The following is a 25524-nucleotide window of genomic DNA, read 5'->3' as shown; positions in this document are numbered from 1 at the left end:
GTGAGTAGCATCACAAACGTTTGCCTTTTTCTTATTCTCTCCTATCAGGCAGAGTACGAAGTTACCATTGAAGAGGAACAAAGAGAATTTGGACTATCTGTCTTCAGTAGATTCTTCAAAGAGGTATGGTTTTTCTTCTTGTTCTTCTTGTTCTTGTTCTTGTTCTTGTTCTTCTTCTTCTTCTTCTTCTTCTTCTTCTTCTTCTTCTTCTTCTTCTTCTTCTTCTTCTTCTTCTTCTTCTTCTTCTCTCTCCTCCTCCTCCTCCTCCTCCTCCTCCTCCTCCTCCTCCTCCTCTTCCTCCTCTTCTTCCTCCTCTTCCTCTTCCTCCTCCCCCTCTTCCTCCTCCTCCCCCTCCTCTTCCTCCTCTTCCTCTCCTTATCTCTGGTGCACAGATATGTGCTGGCCAAACATCCAAACACAGTAAATTAAAAAAAATTGTTTAACTTTTTAAATGCACGTGCCCATTGATCTAATATTCTATTTTGTTGTTGTTGTTGTTGTTTTTTTTTTTTTTGAGACAGGCTTTCTCTGAGTAGTCCTTGCTGTCCTGGAATTCGGTTTGTGGTCCAGGCTGGCCTCAAACATAGAGATCCATCTGTCTCTGCTTCTCAAGTGCTAGGATATACCATCACTGCCCCACATAGTAAATTTGTCTTTAAGAACCCATTCTATGGGAACAAGATAGCTAGAGGTGTTAGTGGTAATGGTGCTTGCAGTGGGAAAATTAACAAATAGAATGTTTAGTCAGTACCTGCTCACCAAAGCTATACACATACAAATACACACATACTCTCTCTCTCTCTCTCTCTCTCTCTCTCTCTCTCTCTCCTGTTTGTATGAGGATAAAGTACTGTGTTTCTGAACAGATAGCTGTGTGTTTTAAAGGTTTTAGCTGTTATTTCAAATATATAAGATGAAATTTACATTAATCATTTCTTTGTTTTGCTTTGTGAGACAGGGGTCTGTACATAAATATCCCTGACAGCCCTAGAACTCACTCTGTAATCTAGGCTGCCCTTGAACTAACAGAGATCCTCCAACCTCCGCTTTTTGCGAATAAAGATGTGTGGCACCATGCCCAGAAAATTTTCATTAATTATTTGAGAATTTCATTCATGCATACAGTGTATTTTGATTTACTTCCTGTTCTTCCCTCTAATTCCTCCCATGTCCAGCTCTTACATTCTACCTCTTCCTAACTTCATGTCTTCTTCTAAAAAAAATAATCCACTACATGTACCATATCAAGCGTGATTGACTTATCAGAGGCCACACCATTAATGAAAACTGGGTCTTTTTCCCTCAGAAGCTATCAACTGTCAATAGCTCCTTATTTAGGGGTGGGAACTTGTGAGCCTCTTCCCCTCCATGCTGGATTGTTTACTGACTTGATCCTGTGAAGGTTTGTGCAGATAACCACAGCTTCTATGAGTTCACGAAAGTAGTTGTCATTGTCTAGAAGAAAGCATTTTGATCCAGTCCTTTTTAACCTGTAGCTCTTATAATCTTTCTGTTCCCCTCTTCCAAAGAGAATAGCTGAATCTTAGGGGTAAGGAACATGATGTCTCATTGTCGCTGAGGATTCTATAGACATTTATTCTTTATATTTTGAACAATTGTGATTTTTCTGCATTAACCACCAACTGCTGCACAAAGAAAATTCTCTGGGGTTGACTAAGAGCTTTACTGGGCTATCGGTATAGAGATACAAATTTGAGGTGCAGTCTGATACTATGTCCATTTAACAAAATAATAGTATATTTACCCCTGGGGCCTATGAACTCCCTGATCATGTATTTTGGGTGAGATTTACAGTAGTAGGTATGAGTTTCCTCCCATGGAGTTGGCCTTAAATCCAATCAGAAGTGGTTTGTTATCTCCAAACATTTGTGCCACCAATGAACATACCTCACGATGCTGTTGATGACTATTCTTCCCTAGAAACTTACATAGCACCTTCGGGTACTGTGAAAGTGAATCAGTCAGGTGAAAGCTTCCTGGTCAGCACCAACTTGAGTTCTCCATGTGCTGTGACCAGAGTGTGGTATCTGTTTCTAATTGTATAGTTTAGTAGTTAAATATGTTTATACTGTTATGTAAACAATCTCTAGAATGTTTTTATCTTGCAACAAGAATGCATTGACAGCAGTCTAATCTCCTTTCTCTCCCATACATACCAATTACTCTTCTACTTTCTAACATTTTCAGATTTACTGCCCACATATATATCCATAGGTGAAGCTAATTCTTTTGGGACTGGTTTATTTTATTCAGTATATTTTTTTTTAAATGATTATCCATGTTGTAGAATTAGAATGAGTCAATTTTGTAATTTTAAAAAATTAATTAATTTTGCAATGCTAGGGATTGAACTCAAGGCAAATATTACACCATTGAACTATGTCCTTGGCCTAGGAATATCTTTTTATAAGCCTTTTCTTTGGCTTGATTAGTGGCTCAGTGCTTAAGAGCACTAGTTCTCTTCTAGAGGACCTGGGTTCAACTCTTAGCACCCACATGATGGCTCAACTGTCTATAACTCCATTGAGGGGGTCTGATGCCTTCTTCTGTTTGCATTACACACACGTGGTACCCATACATGCAAGCAAAACACCCATATAATAACAACAGAATAATAACAACAATAATAGTATTTTTCCTTTTTTATATCTATCTAGCCATCCATTCATAGACATGGGATGTTTTTCATGCTAGGCTTGTTCAGTGCTGAGAACTAAGCCTGTTTATATTCTAGACAAATACTCTACTTATCAGCCATATCCCCAGCCTTGCTATTCTTATTTTTGGCTAAAACAGGATCTCAAAGAGATCAAGGAGATACTGTTTTCTGTTCTATACATGTTTTGAGTTTGGTACTAGGTGATACTTTGACTTATTATTTCATATACTTTAAAAATATATAGTAGGCATTAGGTTCTTTGTATGATTGGTAAACTTTGAAAATACTAATTGATATATATTTGGTTTGTGCATTATTCAGAAATCAGAAGTCCCCTTACCACAGATACCTTCAGGTATTATCCAAGAGTGTAAATGGAATCTGAAGCAGAATTCTCCCTCTCAAAATGTTTTCGAAGAATGTGCTAGGTAAGTGTTTGGTGCTCAGCCTCGCATGTATTATGGGTGTTTGAGTTTGTTGAGACAGGTGTGATATAACCTAGGCAGGCTTCAGATTAATTCAGTAAGCTAAAGTTGACCTTAAATTTCTGAACCTCCTACCCCTACTTCTGAAGTTCTAGAATGGTAAAAGCATGTATCTTTTTCTACATATGGCTTGTATATATATTATCTGTTGGTAATCCCAAGACAAAGGATGACAGGAAGTTTGTTGTGTTTTGTTTTGTTCATTTTATACAAGTTGAGCTCTTATCTGCATAGTTTTCCAATTATAATGATCCCCTTCACTAATGTTTTGTAAAAAGTGTTAAGTGAAGATTAATCATCACATGTACGTAAAGGCTGTACTGAACAGGGTCATGGTGCCAAGCTGAGTATCATAGCATTCCTATCCTAACTCTGGGCCGTCTTTCCTCTGCTTTTTAGATGTTTGTGTCTAGCTTGAGAAGAGTCTAAAAATATTTTCTAGACCTAAGCATTTCAAAGTATTTTCCTCTGGATATGGATAGGGAAGTTCTTAAGTAGAACATTTTGACTAAGTTCAGCTTCCTTATGAAAATAGGAAGGAAGTTGTTTCCAAGGTAATCTGGTAATAAGGAGGTGGTATTTTGTGTAGTTGTGTGGACAGTCACTTATCTCACAGAAAGGAAACTAAGGCCAGAGAAATGTGGAAAAGCTTTGTCTTGAGCTCAGAGAATACTGAAATGACATTTTCATTGTGGTTTTCAAAGATTTCTCTGGTCAGATGTGGTGTGACATGCCTGTGCCTCCTGCATACAGGCAGCAGTGGCAGAAGGTTCATGGTTTGAGGCAGACTTTGACTACATATCAAGTCCCTGTTTCTGGGGGCTGGAGAGGTGGCTCACTGGTTAAGAGCACTGACTGTTCTTTCAGAGGACTAGGGTTTAATTCCCAGCACCTACATGGTAGCTCACAACTGTTTGTAATTCCAATTCCAGGGGACCTGGCAAAATACACATAAAAATGAATAAATCTTTAAAAAGACCCTGTCTCCAAAAGAGCAAATAACAATAAAACACAACAATACAGAACAAAAATAAAAAAATAAAAACAGAAAACAATAAAAAAACTGGCTCTGGCTGCAGTTTAGCAGGAGCTTGGAGGGAAGGAAAGTATGTGGAAGAGTCTTCCAATGTGAGTTGAGTTTATCTGATCCCTAGTCTATAAAGTTGGATGTACACAATAGTGTTCTATTATCCTCACCACTACTCCAACTCCCAGGGTTTCTCTGTGTAGCCCTGGCTATATTAGAACTCATTCTGTAGACCATGCTGACTTAGATTCAGAGATCTTCCTGCCTTTGCCTCCTGAGTACTGGGAGTAAAGGCATGTGATACCACCACTAGGTTAGAATTGATTATCAATTGGAAGTAGTATATGTTGGACCCAGGCAGGTCCTGAAGGCACAAGCACATTACATGATGAAGTTGCCCAAATGCTTGTGGTTTGTAGTCCCATTATAATGTTGTCTGCTCCCAAACATGCACCTTTAGCCTCATGTGGTGTGCCCTATGGCAAGTTGACTGAGAGGGAAGACTAAGACCTGGTTTACTGATGGTTCTCCATATTATGCAGGCACTACCTAGACAGCTACAGGATTAAACCCCTTTGTGGGACAACCCTGAAAGGTATTGGCAAAGGGAAATCTTCCCAGTGGGCAGAACTTTGGGTAATATATATGCTCATACATTTTGTTTGAAAGGAGAAATGGCCATATAAGTGATGTTCACTAACTGATGGGCTGTAGCCAGTGGATTGACTAGATGGTCAGGGACTTGGAAATTTTTGACATGACTTGAAAATTGCTGTGAAAGACATTTGGGAAAGAAGTATGTCGCTTCCTCCAAATGGGCAAAGGATGTAAAGATATGCTTGTCCCATGTAAATGCTCATCTAAAGGTTGCTTAAGCTGAGGAAGGGTTCAGTAATCAAATAGATAAGATGGCATATTCTGTGGACAGCCAGACTCTTTTCCCCAGCCATACCTGTCATTGCTCAAAAACAAAGTGGCCACAGTGGCAGAGATGGAGACTATGCATGGACTTAACAAAATGGGCTTCCATTCACCAAATCTGACCTGGGTACAGCTGCTGCTCAGTGACAAATCTACCAGAGATGTGACACAATCCCCCAGGGTGATTTATTGGTGAGGGATCTGGTTACAGGTTGACTACATTGGACACTTCCCCTGTGAAAATGACAATTTGTCCTTACTTGGATAGATATTTATTCTGGTTATGGATTTGCTTTTCCACCATGTATTGGTTCTGTGAAAACTACAGTCTGTGGTTTTACAGACTGCCTTATCCACCACTATGTATACAGTATTGCTTCTGATCAAGGAACTCACTTCACTTGCCAGAGAAGTGAGACAGTGAGCCCACAATCGTGGAATCCATTGGTCTTACCATGTTCCCCACCATCCTGAAGCAGCTGGCCTGACAGAAAGATGGAATGGTCTTTTGAAGACACAGTTTCAGAGTCAATTAGAAAGCAGCAGCCTGGAGTCCTTGGGTAGGTTTACCCAGAAGGTGATTTATGCTTTAAATCACCTTCATTAGAACTGGGTTGGCAGAGGGAAGATACACTAAACTGCATGTGTTGGAAAGTACTGTTAATCTCAAGAAGTTATACCCTAGTGCTAGAGACAGGCCATAAGTTGGGGGCAGAAATGAGAAAAGGGTAGTCAGTTCAGAAGGATGGACTATTTTCAGTAGCTGTGGAAACAAGTTTAAGAGATCCAGGATAGAACCAACATGACTGGTGGGAGGGGGCAGTGAAAATGATATGCTCCTATACTTACAGATTGGTGGTAGCCCAATTGTCATCAGAGAGGCATCATACAGTAACTTATGGGAGCAGATGCAGAGACCCACAGTCAACACTGCAGAATAGGGGGAGAAAGGATTGTAGGAGCCAGATGGTTTGAGGACACCACGAGAACAACATGGGCTACATAATCAACTAAGCAGAACTCACAGGACTCACAGGAACCAAAGTAACAAGACCCTGTATGGTCTGAGCTAGTTCTCTACATAAACCTTATAGTTGTGCAGCTTAGTGTTCTTGTGAGTCTCCCAATATGGGAATGGGGACAGTCTCTGACTCTTGCTTGCAATTGAGACTGGGTTCCCATGTCCAGCCATGATGTAAGAGCTTGTGCCCAGTTTTTAATCTTGTTAGGCCATGTTTAATACATATCCCCAAGAGACTTGTTCTTTTTTCTCTTTTTTGGGTAGGGTGGGGGTCAGAGGAAGAGTTGATATGGGGAAAAGGTAAATTTTGGAAGGGATTGAGAGGAGTGGAGCGAGGGGAAACTGCTGTCTGAATGTATGAGAGAAGAATAAAAGTAAAAAAAAAAAGTCAAGGTTCCCCATCTACTCAGGTTGTCTCTTGAGGTATAGGCACTGTGCATGCTAAGGAAATAAATGGCTTGGATGCTATTCCCTTCAGTGAGAAACTCAGTCAACAATCCTATGTCCACAGATGAATGAATGGTTTCTGCTGCTGCTTTTCTAACCAGGCATGATATTAGAACAGATTTTTCTGTGTACAACAATTTTTTTTGAGACAAAGTCTTAAAGTGTAATTCCGGCGGGCATGGAACTCACTGCTAGCCTTGGTCTAGATGATCATAGAGATTCATCTGGTTCTGCCTACTGAGTGCTTAGATCAAAAGTGTGTGCCACTATTCCCAGCAAGATTTTTAATTTTTATCATCTTTTGCTTGTTCTCACTCAATATTCATATTCCTGGTATTCTAGTGAATTGAACTTCCTTTAAAAATATTTATGAACAAAGGCAACAACAATAGACATGCTAATGTGGACAGAGGAAAGCCACAGGCTTCAACCCTATACCAAGAACTATAGCCAATTAAGGAATGCTTAGAATGGGAAAAACAGTCTTTCATGTGGAAGAGATTACCAATACGAAGTGGTCAGCTGTGAAAATATACATATAAGTAATGGTACATAGACTGAGCAGATTGTACTTATGTGTTTAATATATAAATATATATAAGCATAAATATTTTTTTGAAAAACATCAAAGATGAGAAGGTTTGTTTAGGATGGGGGAAGAAAGGAAAGAGAGAAATAATGTAAAAAATAATGTAATTATAATCTCAAAAATAAAAGAAATAATAAAAATATTTGTGTGTGTGTGTGTGTGTGTGTGTGTGTGTGTGTGTTTGCACATGTCTGGAGTAGCATCCTTCTCCTCTTCCTCCTAATTTCGTCTTGTTTCCCTTTCTCCTTACTCCTTTCTTTTTTCTTCTTTTGGTTTGTCTCCTCTCCACCTATAGCTGAGGACCAAACCAAGGGCCTTTCACTTGCTAGGCAATTATTCTACCACGGAATAAGTCCCCAACCCCTTCTTGAACTTCTTGTTCAAAAAAGTTATTGGTTCTGCTTGGTTTCTTCTCTAGTATGGAAGACAGACAGACATGGTCTTGTATCTCTGTTTACTATTGTCCTAGGACATTGTGGTTAAGCATAAAAAACTTTTCCTTTTGCGTTATTTTAGAGACATAAGGAGGTGCCTGGACTTTATTGTCTTTTGAATTCCTCTACTCAGGATGAATCATGAACTCTTCATGTCATACATGTATAAAGAGACATGCAGTAGTAGTGACAACTGCAAATTAGATACTTTGCAGATATTTCATTTGTCCCTTCTAGGTATGATTTACCAAATGAGAAACAGAGGCCGTAGAAGTTGGCTAACTTACCTCAGGCCCTATATTTCTGGATGGCTAAGGCAGGACTTGCCCAAGTAGATATTCTGGCAATCTTGACCTCTCTACTATCCTGTGACTCTTTCCTGATGCTTCTTACTTATAGGAGTCATGTTGAGGACAGATCAGCCAATCTTCTCACATGGACATATTCCCCAAGGACACACATCAGGTGGTTTGTGCATTTTTGCAAAGATTCCAGGCATGAGATGGGTGATATCTGGGGATAGCTCCCTAGAGATGCAACAGTTCTTCCTGCCCTATTGGAAAGCAAGGGCTGATCTAGAGAACGTTCTGAGGAGTATTCAGACTGAAAATGTGAGGACACCATTTATATCCCTTCCTCATTCTGAAAATGACAGGCTTTTGTTTTGTGGATTATATTTTTTAGTAAATAAGACACAGATATTCTACTACTTTTTTTTGTACAGGGTTTCTGTGTATAACTCTGGCTGACCTGGAACTCACTTTGTAGACCAGGCTGGACTCAAAGAGTCCATAAGAGATCCATCTTCTGCCTTCTGAGTGCTGAAATTAAGGTGTATACCACTACTGTCCAGTCATTCCATACTACCTTTGATTTGGATTCCCCCCCCCCCTGCCCCCCGAAACAGGCTGTATAGCTCTGGCTGTCCTGGAACTCACTCTGTAGACCAGGCTGGCCTCGAACTCAGAAATCCACCTACCTCTGCCTCCCAGAGTGCTGGGATTACAGGCATGCGCCACCACCACCAGGCTCCATACTACCTTTGAGAAAAATAATAGTATTATATCTCCTATGTCTGGGGGATCCTCCTCTTTTCTAATAAAGGAAGTTTCAGAAAAGTATACCATGTTTGAGTGCTAAATACATACTGACAAGTATACATTCTTGTGTAGGCTACAGTAACCATAGGGGTTTTCATTATCAAGGCCAATGAGGGCTGGAGAGATGGCTCAGCAGTTAAGAGCAATGACTGCTCTTCCAGAGGTCCTGAGTTCAATTCCCAGCAAGACAACCATCTGTAATGGGGATCCGATGCCATCCTCTGGTGTGTACTCACATGAAATAAATACATTTTTTACTATGGGGCAATAGTGATAAAAACTGCATGGTATTGGTACAGAGATAGATAATGTTGATCAATGGAATATAATTGAAGACCCAGAAATAAAACCATTTTACTTTATCTTTGACAAAGAAGCCAAGCATACACAATGGAAAAAAGAAAGCATCTTCAACAAATGGTGCTTGTCTAACTGTCTGTATGTAGAAAAATGAAAGTAGACCCGTAGTTTCACTTTGCACAAAGCTCATGTTCAAGTGGACCAAGGACCTCAACATAAAACCAGATACACTGAATCTAATAGAAGAGAGAGTGGGAAAGAGCCTTGAACTCATTGGCACAGGGGGACATTTTCTAAACAGAACTCCAGTGGAGCATGATTTATGATCAAGAACTGATAAATGAGCCAGGTAGTGGTGGCACACGCCTTTAATCCCAGCACTTGGGAGGCAGAGGCAGGTGGATTTCTGAGTCCGAGGCCAGCCTGGTCTACAGAGTGAGTTCCAGGACAGCCAGGGCTACACAGAGAAGCCCTGTCTCAAAAAACAAACAAACAAAAAAAAAAAAAAAAAAAAGTGACCTCATGAAACTGGAAAGCTTCTGTTAGGCAAAAGACATAGCCAATAAGACAAATTGGCAACCTACAGATTGGAAAAAAAATCTTCATTAACCCCACATCCAATAGAGGACCAATATCCAAAATATATAAAGAACTCAAGCTGACCACCAAAAAAAAAAAAAAAAAAAAACCCAAAAAAAACCAAGCAAACAAACAAACAGAACAAACAAACAAACAAAAAAACAAAAAAAACCCCAAACAACCCAATCAAAAAAATGGGATATAGAACTAAACCAAGAATTCATAAACCGAGGAATCTTGAATGGCTGAGAAACATCTAAAGAAATGTTCAAAATCCTTAATGATCAGAGAAATACAAATCAAAATCACCCTAAGATTCCACCTTACACCAATCAGAATGGCTAAAATCAAAACCTCAGGTGACTACACATGTTGGCGAGGAAGTGGAGAAAGAGTAACTGTCCTCCATTGCTGGTGGGATTGAAAACTGGTACAACCACTCTGGAAATCAATCTGGAGGTTCCTCAGAAAATGGGAAATAGATCTAACCAAAGAGCCAGCAATACCATTCTTGGGAATATACCCAAAAGATGCCCCACCATGGCATAGGAGCACATGTTCCACTATGTTCATAGCAGCCTTGTTTGTGACAGTCAGAAGCTGAAAACCACCCAGATGTTCCATTACAGAAGAACGGATACAGAAAATGTGGTTCATATACACAATGGAATACTACTCAGCTATTAAGAATGAGAACATCTTGAGTTTGCAGGCAAATGGATGGAACTAGAAAATATTCTGAGTGAGGTAACTCGGAATGTCCAAAAGGACATTCATTGTATGTACTCACTAATAAGTGGATATTAATCAAAAACAAATAATCAAACAAACAAAACAGTACAGAATACCCAAGATACAGTCTACAGAATTAAAAAATGTCAACAAGCTGAAGTGCCCAAGTGAGGATGCCTCAGTCCCTCTTAGGAGGGGGAAGAAAGCAGCCACAAGAGGGGAGAGAGGGAGGGACCTGGGAAGGAAAAGGGATGGGGGAGAGAGGAAAACATGATCTGGTATTGGGTGAGGGCCAGCAGAAAGAATGGAAACAGGCAACCTTGGGAGGTAGGAGGTTAGGGAGACCCTCCAGAATCTACCAGAGACTTGGGAGGTGAGAGACTCTCAGGACTCAAAGGGAGGGACCTTAGATGAAATGCCCTACATGGGGGAGAGGGAACTTGTAGATTCTACCTCCAGCAGAAAGGCAGGGCATCAAGTGAGGGATGGAGTTGCCATCCTACTGTCAGAACCCATAACTGTCTGAAAGAGCTGCAGTTATAGAAACGGAGAGGAGCCTGAGGAAAAGAAGGTCCTGCAACAGACCCAAAGTGGGATCCAGCTCAAAGGGAGGCCCCAAGACCTGACACTATTACTGTGGCTAGGGAGCACTCACAAAAAGGAACCTATCATGACTTCCCTCTGAAAGACCCAACAAGCAGCTGAAAGAGTCAGATGCAGATATTTGCACCCAACCAATGGACACAGAAGCTGCTGACCCCTGTGGTTGAATTAGGGGAAAGCTGGAAGAAACTGAGGAGGAGGGTGACCCTGTAGAGGACCAGCAGTCTCAATTAACCTGGACCCCCTGAGGTCTCTCAGACACTGGACCACCAACTAGGCGGCATACATCAGCTGATATGAGGCCCCCAATACATATACAGCAGAGGACTGTCAGGTCTGGGGTAGTCAGAGAAGATGCACCTAACCTTCAAGAGACTGGAGGTCCCAGGAAGTTTACAGGTCTGTGGTGGGGGTGAGAGGTAGGGGGTGGAGACATCCTCATGGAGACAGGGAGGCAGGGAGGAGGTATGGGATGTGAAACAGTCAGAGGATGGACTGGGAGGGGAATAAAATCTGAGTTTAAAATAAATCAGTACGGCCACATTGTTCCCCAGCTAGCACTAAGAAGTTCCGGCTCAGGTCGCCTACCTGGAGTTTGTGCGGCAGTAGTGTTGGAGTTGGGTGGAGCTGTTCAGGATGATCACAGATGTGCAGCTTGCCATCTTTGCCAACATGCTGGGCGTGTCGCTTGTCTTGCTTGTGGTCCTGTATCACTACATGACAGTAAATGATTCCAGGAAGCAGGAATGAAAGTGGTGCTTTTTCTACCCCAGAGTTCCAGGACATAGTCTGAGGCAAGATGGAGGGTGTGAGGGTCCTTCTCACTTCCCTTCCTCTCTTCTTCCAGTCACAGCATACAAAGTAAGTACACCTGGATTTCTCCAAACAACTTTTATTTCCTCAAAGTCTTCCTTAACCCTATGGAGCAAGAAGCTGCCACTGATTAGGGCCCAGTATAGGGGCTACTTTCTTTTCTACTCCTTCCCCCATACAATATATGTGCGTGTGTGTGTGTGTGTGTGTGTGTGTGTGTGTGTGTGTGTGCGTGCGCGCGCGCGCGTATTTCATACATACACATATGAGGGGAATAAAATCTAGAGTTTAAATACATACACACACACATACATAAAAGATTTTTTTAAAAAAGTAAGGACATATGAATTACATTATTTAAAAAAAATAGAATAAAATAAAACAGAAAATCTGAGACTAGCTGAGATTCTAAAACTCAGTGGAAATAGTGGGAGAATTTCCAAACTCATTTCAGTTCCTACTACCAATTCCACAAAGATACCACAGTATTTTTCCATTTGGACTTTGTCTTTGCTTGAGTACTTCCTAGTTTGCACTATCTGGGTAACTTTTATAATGCTTCAATCCATACCTCCCCTTCAGAAGGCTTCAGATCTGTCTACCCGCAAAGGATGTCTGTATAGCTTGTGACTTGCCCTCTGTCTACCCTGTTCTCTTACAAGTAGTGTAGCTGCCCTTGTTATGTTTTTGTGGTATTAGGAATTGAACCCAGAGTGTCACACATTTTGTAAGCACTGAACCATATCCCCAGTTCCCCAAGTAAGAATTGTATTACTCTTGTAATAGAGTTATAAATAAGATCCAAGGGACAGGTTTAATTTCATGCAGTTTCTCCAAGACATATGTAGTATCGGGAGATTGCTCAGTTGGTAAGACAGTTTGCTGTTAAAGCAAGAGGACCTGAATTCAACTTTCCTATATTCATATAAAAGCCCAATATGACTACTTGTGCTATAACCCCAGCATCAAGGGTGGGGTGGGGGTGTAATGGGGGTGAAGACAAGTGTATTCCAGGGGTTTGCATCAATGTACTACATACACATGCACACATTGTACACACATATGATACAGATACACAGATATATAGCATCAGTAGCATCAAATCATTTATTAGGTGTACATTTAAAAAGATGGTGTAACATACATTATTGCCTACCATAGAACTATTACTATCCATTTAAAAACTATAGTGTTTTGTTGGTAAAGTTTGACTTTTTCATGAAATGTACATGTGCACACACCTCACGTGCTGTTTAAACTATTATCTTTCTGTTCCTATATTCTTGTGTGTGTGTGTATGTGTGAGTAGATGTAGGTACTTGTATGTATGTGTACCCATGGATGCCAAAGGTTAAAATTGTTTGCTTCAGTTGTACTCCATCTAAGTTTTTTTGATACAGAGTCTCTCCTTGAATATGGACCTGGATTTTTTGTCTAGACTGACTGGTCAACAAATCCCTCAGTATCTTTTGGTCTTCACTCCCCTAAATATACTCCTAAGCTAAGGCGGCAACATTTAGCTTTTGAGAGAGGTTCTCAGGTAGCCTACACTAACCTTGATCTAACTATGTCAAAGATATCCATGAATTCATGATCCTCTTGTCTCTACCTCCCAAGGGTTGGGATTTCAGGTATACACAATCAAGGCTGGCATTTTATGTGGGTTCTGAGGACCCAAACTTAGGTCCTCGTGTCTAAAACAAAGGCACTCTGTTGACTGAACAATTTTTCTAGCCCCATTAGTGAGTTGTTATTCATTTTATGTCCATATACATAAAAACTTCTGACTTTTAGAAAGTAAAGGGATTCCATTTCTTTTAAAAATTTTTATATGTTCACTGATAACATTGGAATTTATGGGCTTCTATAATAGCAAATTCTGCATATTGAATTGTGTGTAAGAGTCAACTTTCTCACTGAATGTTTCTTAACTATGACATAGCTGTCATATTGCTACATGATAAATATATAATTGTGTAAAATCTTTTCTAGAACTGTTTATAAGTATTTGAGTGAAACACCATTTGAAGAATACCAAGAGAGTACCTACTATAATCGATTTTTACAATGGAAATGGCTAGAAAGGTAGGTTTTAATTTAATAGTAACTAAAAGTAGTAACTTTTCACAATGCATACTATTTGATGTTAACTTTTCTACCTATTACAATACTACTGGAAATCTTAATTGTACATATTATTTTACATAGAAATCTTTAATAGGCAGAATATTATATGATTTCTTCTGATTCAGTAGACTCCATTCTTTCTTTTTGAAATAATAGTTAATGTTCCTGGTCCATGGTTAGAAAATAAAACATTTTGACTTTATAGTAATACAATGCAGTAATTGAAACTTCACAGTCTAAGCCTCTGTTCAAATTCTTGCTAGCTGTGTGGCATTAGGGAAGTGACTTAACCACTGTGAGCTATAGATTCTTTTTCTGTGCAGAGGTACTTACACCTCTGTCTTAGTTCGGTTTTCTATTGATTCCAAGAGACACCATCACCATGGTATCTCTTATAAATGAAAACATTTAATTGGGGTTGGCTTACATTTCAGAGATTTAGCCCATTATTGTCATAGTGACACACAAGCAGACTTAGTATCAGAGAGGTAGCTGACAGTTCTACATACATATCAGCAGGCAACAGGAAGACAGAATGACACTAAGTCTGCCTTGGGCTTCTGAAAACCCAAAGCCCACCCCCAGTGAGACATTTTCTCCAGTAGGAACACACCTACTCCAGCAAAACCACACTGCTCAATAATGCCACTCCTATGAGCCTGTGAGGGCCATTTTTATTCAGACACCTACAAGACCCTACACTGCTTGACTCTTGCTGAGAGATGCATGTACAGTGCTTAGTCCAGGGTTTGGTGCACAAAAGGGGTGCCATAAAAGTGTCAGTTGCTATCAGTACAATTGTGATTACTATTTCTAAAATGAGTATTATTATAAATTACCACTAATAATTGACATCTGACTTCTCACTCCTATTTTGAGATGAGGTTTCATTATATAGTCTGGTTGGTCTCAAACTTGCTGTGTAGACCAGGCTAACCTTAAATAGATCTCTTTGCCTTTGCATCCTGAGTACTGGGATTAAAGGTGTGTGCCACTCTCTTCCCGCTGCTTTTCCCCCACACTTCTTTTTGAGAGGTTACATTTTGAGGTACTTTGCATAAAGAAAAGTGTGCTATGTTTATATAGTTTTCTTCAGCAGCTTTTTGATGGGTTGTAAAGTATGCCAAAGATTTTTCTTGAAAAAGAAGATTGTTCCATGAACTGTAAACATTTATATTTCCTAGAATGGGCTGCTTGCATACTTATTTTAAATTATATAGGATAATTGAGCTGTTCTGTATTTGTGTCAGTGTCTTTAATGAATTTTAAATGTGCTTATTTCTTTGAATGAAAAGATGAAAGCTGTGAGTCCTGAGCATAGGCACTCTGTTTTAGACAATATGGGCCAACACCAAAGGGTTAACCCCAGCTGTAGGTCGGCTTTTCTAATTTTATAATAACAGTGCAATATGACACCTGAAACTTTTTTTTTTAATTGGTTAGGCGTCCAGTAACCAAGAGCACATTCAGACAATATAGAGTTCTAGGAAAAGGCGGATTTGGAGAGGTGAGTAACCTGTGCTAGTTACGTCTGTAATTCTGTTAGAGAGGTAGCTGGCCATCCACACAGTGAGTTCAGGTAATGTATCAACTTTGCCAATACTCTTATCTCCTTTTTTTATATTTTTATTTTTTATTTTTTTATTTTTTAGGATTTGGTGTTTTTGAGACAGGGTTTCTCTGTATAGCCCTGGCTGTCCTGGAACTCACTCTATAGAGGAGGCTAGCCTTGAACTCAGAAATCTGCCTGCCTCTGCCTCCCAGAGTGCTGGGATTACAGGCGTGCGCCACCACCGCCAGGCTCTTATCTCCTTATTACGCATTTTGAGAATAGTTTAAAGGCAAATGAAGGTGGATTTTTGAACAAATTGTAGTTTGCTTTAAGCTTTAAAACAACAACATAACAAACTTCTTACTTTGTGACTTCACCTTATACTTTCCAGTCTGACAGAAGCTATGTTTTCATGGTTGATATTCAAGTTAGGCAGTTTATCTAGATTGAAACATTTGTGAAATTTCTGTTATTCTCCAAAGTTTATGTTGCATAGAGTACTACTTATTTTTAAAGAGATGAAGTCTCACTAGCTTATCTATGTTAGGTTCTGGGCTCTAGAACGCCTAGTGCCTCATCAAGCTGGGACCACAATAAATACATGCCATTGTATCTAACCAGGTGACATTGTCCAATATGCTTATTTAACTTTACTGTGTTTTGACATTGTCTTAGTTTACTTTCTAATGCTGTGATAAAACACTCTGACCAAAAGGGCCTCATGGAGGAAAGGATTTGTTTGTCTTATACTTTGATGTTTCCAACTGTCATCAAGGAAGGCCACAGCATGAATTCAAGCAAGAAATTGAAGCAGCGTCATGGATGATTGTTGCTTACTGGCTTCCTTCCTCTGGGTCATGCTAAACCAGTTTTCTTATACAACCCAGGCCCACCTGCCCAGGGTGGCTGGACCCTCCTCTGTAATTAAAAACCAAGAAAATAGCCCACAGATATGCTCCAGAGCAATCTGATGGAGGCTCTTCCTCAATTGAAATTTCCTATTCTAAGCTCTAGGTTGTGTCAAATTGATGACTAAAAACTAATCAGTATAGCTATAGATATACCTTATACCCGCATTAAAAGGTGTTCAGGTCCTCTTATGATGGTGTATGCCTGTAATTGGGAAGCTGAGTTATGAAGATAGCAAGTTCTAGACTATCCTGGATTACATAGTGAGATCCTGTCTGAGAAAAAAAAGTGTTTGGATCTAGGGGATCTAGGGATACAGAACATAGTACAGCCCTTGCCTCACATATGTAAGGCCTTGAGTATCCCCAACACCTTTAAAGAGTATTTTAAAATGTATGAATTTAGAAAATCCTACGGAAGTATCACACAGATTTGAGGGATATGGTTTAAATACAATGGTTGTCCTGGGTAGAGATCATTTGTAGCAGCTAGAGAATATCACACAGTTCTGTTGTGATCATTTTAAAAGAGATGTCAATTGTCCCACTAATTATCTGGAGTGATCATATTCAATCTATGGATTTCCAAGTCTACATGAGACAGGCATGCCATTAGGAACTAACACTCTTTAAAAACAGAGTCAGGTTACACTGCCCAGATGTGTATTAAATCATACATGCTCTTGAATTCTACTTTAAAATAAAAGCAGAATTGATCTGAGGACTCCCGCCAGAGGCCTCAGGACTGGGACCCAATCTCTGGGTAGCAGGAGCAATACTCTTCAAACTATTCCACAAAATAGAAACAGAAGGAACACTACCCAATTCCTTCTACGAAGCCACAATTACGCTGATACCAAAGCCACACAAAGATCCAACAAAGAAAGAGAACTTCAGACCAATTTCCCTTATGAACATCGATGCAAAAATACTCAATAAAATTCTTGCCAACCGAATCCAAGAACACATCAAAACGATCATCCACCATGATCAAGTAGGCTTTATCCCAGGGATGCAGGGTTGGTTCAATATACGGAAATCCATCAATGCAATCCACTACATAAACAAACTCAAAGAAAAAAACCACATGCTCATTTCATTGGATGCTGAAAAAGCATTTGACAAAATTCAGCATCCTTTTATGCTTAAAGTCTTGGAGAGAACAGGAATTCAAGGCCCATACCTAAACATAGTAAAAGCAATATACAGCAAACCGGTAGCCAGCATCAAAATAAATGGAGAGAAACTTGAAGCAATCCCACTGAAATCAGGGACCAGACAAAGCTGCCCCCTTTCTCCTTATCTTTTCAATATTGTACTTGAGGTACTAGCTCGGGCAATTCGACAACATAAGGAGGTCAAAGGGATACAAATTGGAAAGGAAGAAGTCAAACTATCATTATTTGCAGACAACATGATAGTCTACCTAAGTGACCCAAAAAACTCCACTAGAGAGCTCCTACAGCTGATAAACAACTTCAGCAAAGTGGCAGGCTATAAAATCAACTCAAGCAAATCAGTGCCCTTCCTATACTCAAAGGATAAACAGGCTGAGAAAGAAATTAGGGAAATGACCCCCCTTCACAATAGCCATAAACAGTATAAAGTATCTTGGGGTGACTCTTACCAAACATGTGAAAGATCTGTATGACAAGAACTTCAAGACTCTGAAGAAGGAAATGGAAGAAGACCTCAAAAAATGGGAAAACCTCCCATGCTCATGGATCGGTAGGATCAATATAGTTAAAATGGCCATTTTGCCAAAAGCACTATACAGATTCAATGCAATACCCATCAAAATCCCAACTCAATTCTTCACAGAGTTAGAAAGAGCAATTATCAAATTCATCTGGAACAACAAAAAACCCAGGATAGCTAAAACTATTCTCAGCAACAAAAGAAAGTCTGGGGGAATCAGTATCCCTGACCTCAAGCAATACTACAGAGCAATAGTGTTAAAAACTGCATGGTATTGGTACAGTGACAGGCAGGAGGATCAATGGAACAGGATTAAAGATCCAGAAATGAACCCACACACCTATGGCCACTTGATCCTCGACAAAGAGGTTGAAAACATCCAATGGAAAAAAGATAGACTTTTCAACAAATGGTGCTGGTTCAACTGGAGGTCAGCATGCAGAAGAATGCGAATTGATCCATCCTTGTCTCCTTGTACTAAGCTCAAATCCAAATGGATCAAGGACCTCCACATAAAGCCAGACACTCTGAAGCTAATAGAAAAGAAACTGGGGAAGACCCTTGAGGACATCGGTACAGGGAGAAAGTTTCTGAACAGAACACCAATAGCGTATGCTCTAAGATCAAGAATTGACAAATGGGACCTCATAAAATTACAAAGTTTCTGTAAGGCAAAGGACACCATCAAGAGGACAAATCGGCAACCAACAAATTGGGAAAAGATCTTCACCAATCCTATATCAGATAGAGGGCTAATATCCAATATATATAAAGAACTCAAGAAGTTAGACTTCAGAAAACCGAACAACCCTATTAAAAAATGGGGTACAGAGTTAAACAAAGAATTCTCACCTGAAGAACTTCGGATGGCGGAGAAGCATCTTAAAAAATGCTCAACTTCATTAGTCATTAGGGAAATGCAAATCAAAACAACCCTGAGATTTCATCTTACACCAGTCAGAATGGCTAAGATTAAAAATTCAGGAGACAGCAGGTGTTGGAGAGGGTGTGGAGAAAGAGGAACACTCCTCCACTGCTGGTGGGGTTGCAAATTGGTACAACCACTCTGGAAATCAGTCTGGCGGTTCCTCTGAAAACTGGGCACCTCACTTCCAGAAGATCCTGCTATATACCACTCCTGGGCATATACCCAGAGGATTCCCCACCATGTAATAAGGATACATGCTCTACTATGTTCATAGCAGCCCTATTTATAATTGCCAGATGCTGGAAAGAACCCAGGTATCCCTCAGCAGAAGAGTGGGTGCAAAAAAATGTGGTATATCTACACAATAGAGTACTATTCAGCCATTAGAAACAATGAATTCATGAAATTCTTAGGCAAATGGATGGAGCTAGAGAACATCATACTAAGTGAGGTAACCCAGACTCAAAAGGTGAATCATGGTATGCACTCACTAATAAGTGGATATTAACCTAGAAAACTGGAATACCCAAAACATAATCCACACATCAAATGAGGTACAAGAAGAAAGGAGGAGTGGCCCCTTGTTCTGGAAAGACTCAGTGAAGCAGTATTCGGCAAAACCAGAACGGGTAAGTGGGAAGGGGTGGGTGGGAGGACAGGGGAAGAGAAGGGGGCTTACGGGACTTCCGGGAAGTGGGGGGCTAGAAAAGGGGAAATCATTTGAAATGTAAATAAATTATATCGAATAAAAAAAATTAAAAAAAATAAATAAAAGCAGAATCTACCAGCATTGCCTCAAAATTAGGAAAACAGCGTCAGAGTTACTGTGCTCAAGTGAGCTCTCGAAGCCATTTACATATTGAGGTAAAGAAAGTGGGCCAGAACTGTGATCACTTCCTATTGGAGGTGTACCCCTTACATAGCTGGAGACTTGCACAATTTATAGATTAGCATTTGGCTATTTCACACAACACTGTTTTAAGCCCTTCCTGGGAATGGTCTGTAAGAAGTCTCTGTGGAATGTGTCCTAGACCAGAGTCTTTACTCTCTTCAGCTCATGCTGTTGTTTTTTTTTGTTTGTCTGTTTTTGTTTTTTTGGGGGCGGGGGGTGGGGGGGAGGTTCGAGACAGGGCTTCTCTGTGTGGTCCTGGCTGTCCTGGAACTCACTCTGTAGACCAGGCTGGCCTTGAACTCAGAAATCTGCCTGCCTCTGCCTCCCAAGGGCTGGGATTACAGGCGTGCACCACCATGCCTGGCCCCATGCTGTTGTTCTTGATCTCCATGTACAAAGCTTTAGATTTTGTCAAGAAACAGAGGAAAAGTTTTAGGGAACTGGGACTCATGTTTAAAAGAAAAGAAATTCTAATTATAATCACATATATGATTTAAGATTGATTCAGTAGGATCACATGAACATTTTAATCATTGTAAAAGATGATATATATTATATTTGTTTACTTGAGTTTTCAAACAAAAGATTAGATGGATAAATTAGCTGTGGCAGCTCTTTCTAGACTTTTTGTGGTTATTTTAGGCTCTAAGGCAAGGCTGGAGAACTATGTGTGGTGTATTTCTACTCTGAGTGTCTGTCAGAGGGAGCCTGTTGAGGTTTGGTCTTGCTGTCTACTGTAATGTTAAGTGTGGATACCCAAGACCTGGAGTCTGAATGTAGACATGTGACCCTGCCTCCAATTTATTTCTGATTGGTAAATAAAGATACTGACAGCTAACAGCTGAGTAGAAGAGACCTAGGTCGGGTTTCAGATTCCCAGGCTTGGGATCAGAGGAGAACCATGAGGAGAAGGAGGTGAAAGAGGAAGGAGAAGCTGCCATGGTTAGGGGGGAGCCATGGAAACGTGGACCCGAGGGCTGGCCAATCGGAGTTCAGAGCAGCCCACATGAAACACGGTAAGTAACAATAAATAATTTGGGATTACTCATAGGAAAGTTGATTCTAATAGCTTAGAAGGTAGATATTGGCCCAGCTCTAGTGCTGATTAAGGTTTATTGTAAATATAAAGGTTGGATGTGCCTTTTATCTGGGAACTAAATGGTCTCAAGTGGAGTAGAAACCCCGGGTTTGGGTTAAATAATTTATATGACAGGAGCCTTACTGAGTAAGTGCAGGGTTAGTTATAGTTCCCTGTCAGCCTCAGTTCCTAGCACTAACACCTACCTGCCCAGTGAGCTTGGAAGGTAGATGTAATTTACTTATTTTGCCAACAGTAATTCTCTTACTTGTGCTTTAAGTGCTATTAAGTCAATGTACAGCTTCCTAAGGGAAGCATGGTGGAAAGCATTTGGGTATATGACTGGTTCCAGAGTTGCACAGAGTTGTGAGAAGAACATGTACTCAACAGCTGAGCAAGCCCAAGCCCAAGTCCCACTTGTCATTTCTAGTTGTGTGATCTTGGGTTGCCATCTTGCCCTCATCTTTGGCAGGAGAGTGATGGACCTGCTTTAGCTTCTGTAAGTACATGGAGCTGTCATACCCAACCTTGAACTTTTTAGGAAAAAAAAAAAACAAAACCAAAACCAAAAAAACCCAGAGAAGTTCAAATTTTATATTCTAAAATTTTGCTTTTATAAGAATATAAAGACATATCAGGACATAAATAGACTCAGCATGATCACAAAGAAAAACAAGTTCCTTTTGCATCTTGATACAACAGTTTCATTCTCTTCATTCCCAGCAGTTACTAGTGACAAGAAACTTGGAGTCTAAGGAAGATCCAGCTAGAAACTTCTCGTTATCAATACCTAGATGGCCTTGGCTTATCACATGTGCTATCTAGACTTTACCAAGGAAGTTTATCATAGAGAAAAAATGTCAGTTATATATAAATCTTTTTCCACCTTTAAACTAGGTTTGTGCCTGTCAAGTACGAGCTACAGGAAAAATGTATGCCTGCAAAAAACTAGAAAAAAAACGAATAAAGAAGAGGAAAGGTGAAGCCATGGCTCTGAATGAAAAAAGAATCTTAGAAAAATTGCATAGTAGATTTGTAGTAAGTATCTTATTTTAGTCATCATATGTTATCTTTCTTATTGCTGTGATAAAATGAATATCTAAAGCAACTTAAGTAGGAAGGGTTTATATTAACTCAAAGTTTGAGAAAGGATAACAGACTATTATGTCAGACAAGACATGATAACCAGTGTAACATGGTGGGTCACTTTGCATCTGCAGACAGGAAACAGATGTATGACTTTTGATGTCATCTTGTCCTCTCCTTTTATTCAATATGAGACCACGAGCCATGGGGTGGCGACTCTACTGTTCTGTGTAGGTTTTCCCTGCTCAGTTAAACCTTTCTGGAAACACCCTCCCAAGCACAGGTTTGTCTCCTAGATGATTCTAAATCCTGTCATGATGACCCAGCTTAACCATCACAGTCTTTCTGTGTATATCGTTTGGGTCATAGCATTTTGGCCAGTAGTTCTGTTATAAACTCCGATTCAAGTTATGGACTTAGGGGTTGGGTCATTTTTCTTCATTGAGTTTTTGTGGAGTTTTGTTGTCCCCTGCTGAAAATTATTTCACTTTGTAATGATGTCCTTCTTATTTAGTCTTGGTAGGATATGGCAGTGCTGATCCTGCTGTTGATTTGTGAGTTGTTAACAGTTTTATGCTGTCCACCATACCATGCTGTCACACCTTGATGATTCCTGCTGAGTGCTTTTTCTTCCCTTTGTGATAGCCAAGCTCATGATCAGCTGCCTCTTGTTGATCAGCTCTGGCCCATCATTATGATCACTTTGTATTTAAAGATTCTTTTTCTAGTCCTTCTAAAGTGGGCCTCCTTTCTGGTCTCAGTCACTTTTCCGTCCTTTAATTTCCTCTCTCTTTCTTTCTTTTCTTTCTTTCTTTCTTTCTTTCTTTCTTTCTTTCTTTCTTTCTTTCTTTCTTTCTTTCTTTCTTTCTTTCTTTCTCTCTCTCTCTCCCTCTCTCTCTCTCTCTCTCTCTCTCTCTCTCTCTCTCTCTCTCTCTCTCTCTCCCCCCCTCTCCCTCTCCCTCTCCCCCCCTTTCTCTCTTTCTTTCTTTTTCTGCTCCTCAAGTGTTTGCCACTGGACCCTCAACTATCATTCTCCACTTGTTGGATCTTTCAAATTACAGGTAAGAACTGAAGATGGAGTGGACTGGTGTGACAGAGGATTGATCCCAGGTTGTAGACTGTGTGCTATGTAATGGAGCTTTCGCACTCCTATTTAAGTATTCATTGGAGCATCTGTTGAAGTATGAAGACTGGTTAAGAGAGAGGATGCATAATGATTATACAATGATTTTTTTTGTGTGTTACAATTTATTTCCTTCAAGTCATTTCTTTGTTGGTGTCAGGGTTAGCTGCTTTGTGGAGACAGTGCATCTTCACAGCCAGCGTCTATATGTAGTAGCATGACTCTGTGTGTGTGCTATGACAGTTTCACATGGAGTAAAGTGACCCTCATTTTAGAGCTGTTCAAACACGTATTATCTTGAAGCATAGAAACCTCAAATTTAGCTTTATGAGAGGAATATAAGTAGTTATGGCTCATGACACAATGTAGTTTTGTATTTTTTGCTTCTTTCAAAAAATCTGGACTTATTTCATTTTATCTGTCATTCTGGTTTTTATCCTGTTTATAATGAATCATTGGCAGGTTCAGACCTACCCTTAAGTCCTGGATCTTCCCACTGTCACCTCATCTATTCAACAGCAGAGTTCCTACCCCTGTCTGCACTTGAGCATTGCAGTCTGTTCTCCATGAAACAATAATCTGTGGAGTTAAATTAGTCTAGACATTCCTACTCAAGCTGTTCTCTGATCATCTTTACACTGAGAATGAAATCAGATTTTGTTCCAGCCTCTCAGGCACTGAGCCACTAGGCTCCTACATCATCTACCACGCTGCTTCGTAGGATGTCCCATTAGGCCTGGGAGCTGGATGTGCCCTCTATCTGGAATATGGCCACCACTTCTGCTCATCCTTGAATATCACTCTCTTCTTTTTCTGCATTAGTCACTCTGTGCATCAGAGTAGTATTTACAGAATAGGAAATCAGAACCTGTTGGTGTCTTGTTCCCTACTGGGTCCTGGTACCTAGATAAAGGCTGGCATGATGAATAGTTCTCAAGGTTATTTTAATATGCATTAAATGTATATTGGCTTGATACTCATTTACAGGAGGGGAGAGAGTAAAGGTTTTTGTTTCTTAAAGCATGAATGAGAAATGACATGCAATCTAACTCTGGTCCAACTTATGTCAACTGATGTTGAAAACTAGACAGCAGGGATGTTGTGGATGCTTCATCCCACCCTTCTCATTCTCAACCCTCTACAAAGAAACACTTTAATTAAATCCAGGCCCCATTCATGATTAGGAGTTCTAAGAAGGCTGGAAAGATGGCTCAGATATTAAAGGCTAAGCTTACAACCAAAATATTAGAAGTTCTAAGCAAGCTAGCTTCACTTTCTAGTACATTTAATACATCATGTAGAACTATTGGAACTCTGCCCCCATGACTATTACACACACTCTTACTATCTTTACTTAACTGGTTAAATTCTAACCAGTGCAACAAAATCAAGGAAAGAAGTTAGGGTTACATTAGGATTAGGATTAAAGCTAGAGCAAGAAGTAAAGGAGTTAAAAGAGTCTCTTTATTTTTGAACACTATAACTCCATGTGGAAACAGTCCTAGACTTTCTAGATAATTAAACTAGGGTTTAAGTAAATGATCAGAAGTGAGTGAGTCAGCCACAAGTATTAGGAGGTATGTGTGTGTCTGTCTGCATTTGTGAGTACACACCAAGTTCATGCCTATGCACATGCTTCCAGAGGCCAGAGGAAGAAGTTGTATCCGACTTTATTACCCTTCACTTTATTTTCTTGAAACAGTCTCTAACTGAACCTGCAATTTGCTGGTTTGTTTGTTTCCAGCTGGGCTACCTGGCTACCAAGCCTGATCAATCTTCATTTCTCCCCTCTACCCCAGGACTGGGATTGCAGGTATTCATGGCCAGGCCCAGCTTGGTTTTTGTTTTGTTTTTGTTTTTTTTTTTAAGCTTAGGATCAGAACTTAGGTCCTCATGCCAATGCAGCAAGCACTGTTATCTAGTGAACCATGTCTCCAGCCTGGAAAGCATATTGATAAGATTTATAATAGCACCAGGAGCCATCACAGTTTAGGCAAAACTCTTACAAAATGTGCAGGGTCTCTGTACAGTAAGATGCTATTGTAAGAAATTAAAGAGTGCCTAAACAGAGGGGAACAGAGGGCTCACTGTTGTGAAGATGCTAATTCTTCTCAGTTGATATAAGATTAAATGAATTAAGTAATAATCATGATCAAGTCCCAGCAGGTTGAGTTCATGTGTGCATGTGTACGTCTGTGTTTGAACTGTCCAACAAGACAATAGAAAGGTGAGCAAATCCTGTCAGGTTTTGGGAATGTAGCTCTGTGGTAGAGTACCTGCCTGACAGATATTAAATACTAAGTCCAGCTAATAGGAAGAGAAAGAAGTGGAGAAGTAATATTATTTTTCACCAGTTGCACCTGTAATACCAACTACTCAGAAAACTGAGGTAGGAGGATCT

General features: G+C 40.0%; 2 protein-coding genes across 5 annotated transcripts in view; both read left to right on the top strand.

Annotated features, from left to right (window-relative positions):
• The window catches only part of Grk4 (G protein-coupled receptor kinase 4), a 77364-nt gene that overhangs the window by 9843 nt on the left and 41997 nt on the right, over window positions 1–25524 (top strand). The window contains exons 4-8 of one of the 4 annotated variants that reach the window (XM_052198107.1): window positions 49–123; window positions 3002–3108; window positions 13724–13816; window positions 15302–15365; window positions 21812–21952. In XM_052198107.1, the coding sequence (XP_052054067.1) occupies window positions 49–123; window positions 3002–3108; window positions 13724–13816; window positions 15302–15365; window positions 21812–21952 (480 nt within the window). Of the gene's footprint in view, window positions 1–48; window positions 124–3001; window positions 3109–13723; window positions 13817–15301; window positions 15366–19461; window positions 19574–20063; window positions 21953–25524 lie in introns of those variants that run through there. The other 3 variants (XM_052198106.1, XM_052198105.1, XM_052198104.1) reach the window with 3 other exon arrangements.
• On the top strand, window positions 11555–11668 carry LOC127695893 (dolichyl-diphosphooligosaccharide--protein glycosyltransferase subunit 4-like). Its single transcript, XM_052198108.1, has one exon. It carries the CDS (start codon window positions 11555–11557, stop codon window positions 11666–11668), a length of 114 nt encoding a protein of 37 aa, XP_052054068.1.

The sequence above is a fragment of the Apodemus sylvaticus genome, chromosome 11 (genome assembly GCF_947179515.1).
Source record: "Apodemus sylvaticus chromosome 11, mApoSyl1.1, whole genome shotgun sequence".
NCBI classification, from domain to species: Eukaryota; Metazoa; Chordata; class Mammalia; order Rodentia; family Muridae; genus Apodemus; species Apodemus sylvaticus.
The sequence above is the reverse complement of the archived record's forward strand: the minus strand, read 5'-3'. Positions and strand labels throughout refer to the sequence as shown.

Bases quoted from the DNA above. Each gene is read 5' to 3' on its own strand.
- LOC127695893 (XM_052198108.1), top strand. From the start codon at position 11,555: ATGATCACAGATGTGCAGCTTGCCATCTTTGCCAACATGCTGGGCGTG.